The sequence below is a fragment of the Bison bison genome, unplaced genomic scaffold, assembly GCF_000754665.1.
Source record: "Bison bison bison isolate TAMUID 2011002044 unplaced genomic scaffold, Bison_UMD1.0 scf7180017864384, whole genome shotgun sequence".
NCBI lineage: Eukaryota > Metazoa > Chordata > Mammalia > Artiodactyla > Bovidae > Bison > Bison bison.
Window position 1 is genome coordinate 8,592,583 of NW_011494956.1, and position 8,876 is coordinate 8,601,458.

At 34.1% G+C, this 8,876-nt stretch overlaps 1 protein-coding gene across 4 annotated transcripts in view; it reads left to right on the forward strand.

Annotated features, from left to right (window-relative positions):
* Nucleotides 1-8,876, forward strand: part of XRN1 (5'-3' exoribonuclease 1) — a 112,708-nt gene that overhangs the window by 28,510 nt on the left and 75,322 nt on the right. For all 4 annotated transcript variants that reach the window (XM_010858157.1, XM_010858159.1, XM_010858158.1 and 1 more), the window contains exons 13-15: nucleotides 899-988; nucleotides 2,815-2,971; nucleotides 4,568-4,687. In XM_010858157.1, the coding sequence (XP_010856459.1) occupies nucleotides 899-988; nucleotides 2,815-2,971; nucleotides 4,568-4,687 (367 nt within the window). The remainder of the gene's footprint in view (nucleotides 1-898; nucleotides 989-2,814; nucleotides 2,972-4,567; nucleotides 4,688-8,876) is intronic.

Consider the following 8,876-nt stretch of genomic DNA (forward strand, 5'->3'; position numbering starts at 1 on the left):
GGGTCTTTTCCAATGAGTCAGCTCTTCGCATCAGGTGGCCAAAGTATTGGAGTTTCAGCTTCAACATCAGTCCTTCCAATGAACACCCAGGACTGATTTCCTTTAGGATGGACTGGTTGGATCTTCTTGCAGTCCAAGGGACTCTCAAGAGTCTTCTCCAACACCACAGTTCAAAAGCATCAATTCTTCAGTGCTCAGCTTTCTTTATAGTCCAACTCTCACAACCATACATGACCACTGGAAAAACCATAGCCTTGATCTTCCCAGACCAGGTATCAATCTCTTGTGCCCTTAGTTGGCAGGCAGCCTCCCAGCCACTGTACCACCAGGGAAGTCCCCAGGGTGCTCTTTTTTTGCTGTGTGTGTGTGTGATTATTTTACCTTAAATATTAGTTTTTTTGAGAAAATGACATTAAAGGGAATATTGTTCAGTGGATATAACACTTTTCAAAATATGTTCTAGCTGCTATAACCAGATTTTAAGATCTTCCTGATTTCCTTCTGTGATTCACTCAGGCATCCTCCCAAATAAGATTTCCATCTTTGTCTTCTATCACACTCTGAATATGTAAGAAAGTGGTAGTGCCATTGTTTAGAAAGCTTCATTAAACCCTCAAACTTGATACCAAAGATATAGTACATTGACTGAATAAGTATGTACAGCAGGTTTAAGTATTCTGATAGTTGGTTTAGGAAAACTATAAGGCAAATTTTTAATGTGGCATGATAGAATTTTTTTTAATAATGCTTTAGAGTTTTTTCTGATTGCAGTTTTTGGCTTATTCATTGATTAAATCATGTGAGACAGAATGTGATATTAGGAGATACCATGTTTTAAACACAATGGCCTGTCTTCAGAAAATAATGTTATAATGAAAATATTCTTTTCTATTTTCAGTGACTTTCTGGCTGATCAAGCTGCATGTTATGTTCAGGCAATACAGTGGATTTTGCACTATTACTATCATGGAGTTCAGTCCTGGAGCTGGTGAGGGAATAAAAACAAAAATAAAGTTTTATATTTTATAATGGCTCATTCTACTATAAGCTCATTTGATAATCTCTTCTTTTTACTTTTATTTGTGATATTAATAGTATTTTTTAAAAAATACATACAGCCAAGTTTAAGTGAAAAGAATCTTTTTTAGTATTGTAATATTTTAAAAAGATCCTTTTATAACAAAGATACTTCCAGCTGTAGTAGATGGCCCATAATAAAAAGCTCTCTGTTAATCTAAGGATTTAAAATTTTCTATCATAATGAATGAAGTGTCACAAAGTCTTGACAGTTACTGGGTCTGAGTGATAGTTAAGTGGGATTGTTTATTCTTCTCTACATCTTTATGTGTTTGAAAATTTTTTCTGTTAGGAGTAATGAAGAATGGATTATATGAATGTTAAACTGGGAAGGGTAATGAAGAAAGGAGAAAAGAATTTACTTCTCCTGGAATAGTAATAATTCTCTATTTATCTCATGTTTTTTATTCCAGCAAGTTCCATCTACATTTCCAAACCATCCACTGAAATAGAAAACAAGTAAAAAATAGATACAGGGAAAAATAGACACTTTTAAGTGATGAGATAGCTTGTTTTGTTTGTTTTCAGAGCACCTTCTAGGCTCTGTGTTAAAGCACCAGCAGCAAAACATACCAGTGCACAATAATGTGGCATTAATTATTAATAGAATCTCACTTACTAATAGCCTTTTAAAAAATATCTGCAATAACTAACAAGATTCTCAGGGCATCTCTAAAGAACACTGTAGTGACAAAATAATCCCTGATTTGCCATTTTTTAAGAAGGTGAGTGTAAGTTATACCTATTCTATTACCAGGCATTGAGGCCAAGCACTTGTAAAGCATGTGCTCATATAGGCCTCAGAGCTGTTTAAAGTAAATATTGTTTTCTGCTTTTGACAGATGAGGCTCAGAGAGGTTAAATAGCCTTTCCAGTATCACACGCCAATATTCAAGTACACGCCTATCTGATTTCCGAAGTCTATACATTTTCCATTGTTCCACATGCCATTCTGCCTCCTAAACTTTCCCATTCTTTTGAAGTATGCCATAATTGTGGAATATAAAAATATTTTGTTGGCTTTTATTTTGGTATTTTTAGTCAGACATTAAGAACATTGAAATTTTTTTAATTTTTTAAAAAATTTTGAAATTTCTAAAAATATTTCTTCATGTTAAATATGGGAAGATTTTAAAAACAAATAGTGTGCATGATTGACAAATGGTTTAATCCTTATCACAAACACAATATATATATATACATACTAATTCAAAGTTGATGATTCTTAGAGCTGACTAGTAACAACCATATGAGCTCAGACTTCCCTGTGTCTTCATGAGAGAAGCTCAGGCCCACATGAAGTAACTGAATGTCTTCTGACTGCCTCATTAGTTCATTCTGAGGATCTATTGTTTGGAAGATTCACACTCAATACTTCTGAAACTGGAGTCATTGTATTATTTATATAAATAATAAATTATATTTTAAATGTGTTATTAATATATATACCCTTCAATTACATACATCTAAGTTTTTGAAATATAAACCACTTTAAAAATTAAGGAAATAAAATACTTGTTGTCATCAAATCTACATTTTCCAACATTGCTGATCTCTTCTATTCATGTGGCATAATTGTGAGTGATTTTTTCTTTAGAATTATTGCTGTGTATGGACACGACTGAACGTAACGCACAGAGGCACAGCTGTTAGAATAGAATATTGAGAAGTATATACTAACTATTGATCTGTTTCATAAAGTTTGTCAATTGTTTAAAGCTCAGTTTTGTCTTACAGGTTTTATCCGTACCATTATGCACCTTTCCTGTCTGATATCCGCAACATCAGTACACTCAAAATCCATTTTGAACTGGGAAAACCTTTTAAGCCATTTGAACAGCTTCTTGCTGTACTTCCAGCAGCTAGCAAAAATTTACTTCCTGCATGCTACCAGGTGGGTTTTAGAATTAAATATATTTGTGTTCTTTTTAATATTTAGGAGTTCCTCCTCCAAACCTAGAAATATCATACCAAATTTCTTTAATAGCTAAATATATTTATTTTCAGTTTCAAATATAGTATTCTTTAAACAAGTCCCTTGAAAAGTAATTCCTTGATTTAAAATTAACTTGTTTTAAAAATGCAAACACATTTCATAAACCATTCAAAGCATAGCTTCTTTGTTTTCAGTATCTTTAAGCGCATCTCCAGTTTGTCTCTGCACTGATGAAAGTAAATTGAGCTTGGCAAAATCTAAAGCCATCTGCTCTGTCCAGATATTACAGATTTTGTTTCTGTTCTCTTTTACCCTCTACCTAATAGAATATGGATGATTCTAATAAGTTGTTTATCTCAACAAAATGCTACTTCCATTTATATTTGGATTTTAAGAATTTCATTTATCAAATTATGGAATAAAAAACTTCTCTCAGATTAACGTACTTCATATACCAGGAGAAAGCTGTTTCAGGGGTGATTGGGTCACCAAAATTACACTAAGCCTACTAAACTGATTTTGAGGGTAAACTTCAGTTTAGTTCTTCTAGAGCATCAGTTGGTTCTTCTAATTCTCTGGTCTGTGCCAGGAATTGAAATAGACACACATAAATGTATAGATATCACATACCTTCACTGCTTGAACAGTATCCAGCTTCCTTCTAAATCTTTCTGAAACTTAACTTCATGGGCCTTCATGGGCCTTGATCCTGGCCCATGGCCTTCCTTCCTTTAGTTTCTTTGATGCTTTTTTTCCCACCTTCAATACATTAAGAATTGATACTCAACCACTCTGGATTAATATAGCCATGCAGGTTTTTGTAGCCACATAAGTTTTGATTCTTCTGTACCCATGACAACTGATTATTTTATTTTGAATATTACCCTGAGAAATATGCTTTTATTTCTTTAAAATTTTTTATGTCATGATCTTCTATATTCATTTCCTAGAGGATATCTTTAGGTTTATCTACTTCTGTTATAAAATCTCTAACTAAAAACATGTCTTATTGGGCTTTCTATCTTTGCTGTTGGTGGTAAAGAGATTCTTGTATTTTAGGATTTTTTTTTTCTTTTTAAATTATCTTAGATGACAGTTATATAACTTAATAAAATCAGTTGATTATGTTCAGTTCAGTTCAGTCACTCAGTCGTGTCTGACTCTTTGATTATGACATGAAAATAAATTGTCCAAGATTAAAAATGGAGTGTGTGAAATGAACTGAAATCTGAATGGAAAAACAGAATTTAGATGAGCCTTGTAGAGTGAAAAGACTATAGAAGACAGAAATAATAAAATTCAGAGTAAGGATAGTTTGGCTATATAATTAGCTTAGTGGAATGAGAAAGTGATGAGTGGCAGTGAAATTAGAAGTCTCATATTTGAAAATCAAAATATAATAAGTATACTGTAACATACCTAAGATGTGAAAATTTACTTTTGCTTTGCTTAGAAATTTTAAATTGTAATAGGTAAATATTATAAATATATTAACAAAAAGTTACATTGATATTAGTTCTTACATTTCTATTATACTGTTTTATGTTTTCACAGCATTTGATGACCAGTGACGATTCGCCAATTATAGAATATTATCCACCTGATTTTAAAACTGACCTAAATGGGAAACAACAGGAATGGGAAGCTGTGGTACTAATACCTTTTATTGATGAGGTCAGTGCATGAAATGGTTATATATACACTTGTATTTTAATTAGAGATTACTTCACATAAATGAATGAGCAATGGATTTTAATCACCATTTGTGTTAATGAGTTTTAACTACTCTCATCTTTGTTCTGTGCATCAAAACTTCTGTGTATGCTAATTATAAGGAAGCTGGCATTGCTTTACTAATATTAGACCAAGTAGGCTTCAGAACAGAGAGTATTACCAAAGATCAAAGACTTAAATAACACTATAAACCTACTTAACCTCATTAATATTTGTAGTACAGTATACCCAGCAACTAAGGAATACACATTTTTAAGTGAAAGACTGTTCACCAAGATTATTTGGTAAGGCATAAAAATGTCTGAATAAATTTAAAAGGGTGAAATCATAATGTGAATGTTCTCTGACCACATAGAATTAAGTTAAAAATCAGCAACAGATCTCCAAAAATTTATAAAAATTTTGAAATTAAATAACACACTTCTAAATAATCCATATATTAAAGAAATTTAAAGGAATATTTGAAATGTTTTATCTGAATGATAATGAGAACACATATCATAATCTGTGTGATAAAATTAAAGCAAGACCTAAAAGAGAAACTTAAGGCTCTAGGTGCTTATACTAAACAAGAAAATATTTTGAAGTAAATTAAACTTCCTACCATAAGAAGCTAGAAAAACAAGAGCAATTTAAATCTAAACTAAGCAGAATGAAGAGAACAAAAAGACAGGAGCAGAAATCCATGGAAAATGAACAAACAATAGAGAAAAATCAATGAAACCAAAAGTTGATCCTCTTGAAAGATTAATGAAATTGATAAATCCTAGGAAGACAGATCAAAAAAGGCTTAAAAAAACTAGAGCACCAGGGGAGAACACATAAATTTAGAGTGAAAGAAGAGGTGTCCTATAAATCCTATAGTTATTTTTAAAATTGATAAGGCATATTGTAAGCAATTTTATGCCAACAAATTTAACAGCCTAAATGAAATGAACACAGGTCCTTAAACATGATTCAGAAAAACTGACAGGAAAGAAAACATAAAAATCTAAGTAATCCTATATCTTTTAAAGACATTTTAGTTCATAATTTAAAATCGTCTCAGAGAAAAATTCTAGGCTCAGATGTCTTGATTTGTGAATTCTAGTAAGCATTCATGAAAGAAATAATACAAATTTTATACAAACTTTGAGAACATAGAAGAGGAATAATCACTTCCCAATATATTATATTAAGCCAGCATAATAGTCAATGATACTATAAGAAAAGAAAATTACTTGATAATATTCCTCCTAAAGTAGATGGAAAACTTTTAACACAGTCAAGCCAGATGGGATCAATAATATAGAAGGATAATACTCATAACCAAATGAGATTTATTTTAGAAATATAATATTGGTTTTCAATGTGATTTACCATGTTTGAGTATTCAACATCCAATTTTAATAGAAATGCTTAACTACTAGAAATAAGAGGGAACTTCCTCAACCAAATATGTGAAGTCGCTCAGTCGTGTCCAACTCTTTGTGACCCCATGGACTGTAGCCTACCAGGCTCCTCCGTCCATGGGATTTTCCAGGCAAGAGTATTTCCTTTCCCAGGAAATCTTCGCGACCCAGGGATCAAACCCTGGTCTCCCTCATTGTAGGCAGACGCTTTTACTACTGTCTGACCCACCAGGGAAGTCAAAACCAAATAAAGTGCATGTTTAAAAAACCCATGGAGAGAGGAACCTGATGGACTACAGTCCATAGGGTCACAAAGAGTCTGACACAACTGAAGTGATTTAGCACACACGTATGCACTGTTAACAGTATACTTAATAGTAAAATTTTGAACGTTTTCTTCATAAAATCAAGTTTAAGACAAGGATATTTAGTCTAATCAGTTCTCTCTAATACTGTACTAGGAGTCCACTGTATTAAGTCAAGGGAAAGAAATAAAGGCATGTAGATTAGAAAGGAAGAAGAAAAATTGTTTTTATATGCACATAACATTGCTATAAAAACAGAAAATTCTAAGGAATCTTCAAAAAGATACTGTTAACAATAAGTAAATTTAGCAAGGTCACAAAATATAAAATCTATACAAAATTCAATTGTTTTTATATATACTAACAAAAAATTGGAAAATATAAATTTTTTAAATAAAAAGACTTTTACTTTCAGTAGCATTAAGAAATATAAAATACACATTTATAAATTTAACAGCATGCACAGTGAAAACTACAAATAGTGTTGCGATATGGAGACGTGAATAAATGGAAGAATATACCATGTTCAAGGAATAGAAGATTTGATATTGATAAGAAATAACCTCTTCGCATATTGATCTTTGGGCTCAACATAATCTCAGCAAAAATGCAGCAAATGTTTGTATAGATTATCAAAAATCCAGTTTTAAAGTTTGGATGAAATTACAAAGTATCTAGAGTAGCCAACGGAAAAGGCAATGGCACCCCACTCCAGTACTCTTGCCTGGAAAATCCCATGGATGGAGGAGCCTGGTAGGCTGCAGTCCATGGGGTCGCTGAGAGTCAGACACGACTGAGCGACTTCACTTTCACTTTTCACTTTCATGCACTGGAGAAGGAAATGGCAACCCACTCCAGTGTTCTTGCCTGGAGAATCCCAGGGACGGGGGAGCCTGGTGGGCTGCCAGACGTCTCTGGGGTCGCACAGAGTCGGACATGACTGAAGCGACATAGCAGCAGCAGAGTAGCCAAAACAATCTGTGAGAAGAACAAAACTGAAAGATTTTCATTATCTGATTTCATGATTTATCATTAGGCTAAAGTAATCAAGGCAGTATGTTTCCTACATCATAATAGACATAGATCAGTGAAACAGAATAGAGGCCAAACAACCTAGATCTATACTTGTCCAGTTAAATTTTCAGTTAAGACATCAGAGCTATTCAATAGGTAAAGAAAAGCTTTTTAACAATTGGTACTGAAACAGCTGGCTATAAATGTGGGCAAAAACCTGTATATTATTGTCCAGAGCAAGTTATTTGTGATAACTCCAAACTGGAAAAAAATTCAGATATCTTTCAATGAGTGAATGGATTAAAAAAAACCTGTAGTACATTCATATAATGGAATACTACTCAGCAATAAAAAGAACTATTTATATAAACAAAGGATGGGAAAAAGTTCATTTGACTGAAAAAGTCAATCTTAGAAGGTTTTATATGGTTCCATTTATGTAATATATTTGAAATGATGAAATTATCATAAAACAGGTCATTGGGGGATAGGGTATGACTATAAAGGGATAATGTGAAGGAGTTTCTTTGCAATGATGTGACAGTCCTGTATTCCAGTCTTATGGGTGGTTACATGAAGTTTCCGTAGTGGCTCAGATGGTAAAGAATCCGCCTGCAATGCAGGAAACCTGGGTTCGATCCCTGAGTTGAAAAGATCCCCTGGAGGAGGGCATGGCAACCCACTCCATTATTCTTGCCTAAAGAATACCCTGTGGACAAGGACCCTAGCAGGCTACAGTCCATAGGGGTTGCAAAGAGTCGGACACCACTCAGCAACTGAGCTCACACACATGAATCTGCACGTATGATAAGAATTCCATACTGTTGTACATACACGGTTCAGTTCAGTTCAGTCGCTCAGTTGTGTCCGACTCTTTGCAACCCCATGAATCGCAGCATGCCAGGCCTGCCTGTCCATCACCATCTCCCAGAGTTCACTCAAACTCACATCCATTGAGTCGGTGATGCCATCCAGCCATCTCATCCTCTGTCGTCCCCTTTTCCTCCTGCCCCCAATTCCTCCCAGCATCAGAGTCTTTTCCAGTGAGTCAACTCTTCGCGTGAGGTGGCCAAAGGACTGGAGTTTCAGCTTTAGCATCATTCCTTCCAAAGAAATCCCAGGGCTGATCTCCTTTAGAATGGACTGGTTGGACCTCCTTGCAGTCCAAGGGACTCTCAAGAGTCTTCTCCAACACCACAGTTCAAAAGCATCAATTCTTCGGCGCTCAGCTTTCTTCACAGTCCAACTCTCACATCCATACATGACCACTGGAAAAACCATAGCCTTGACTAGACGGGCCTTTGTTGGCAAAGTAATGTCTTTGCTTTTCAATATGCTATCTAGGTTGGTCATAGCTTTTCTTCCAAGGAGTAAGTGTCTTTTAATTTCATGGCTGCAGTCACCATCTGCAGTGATTTT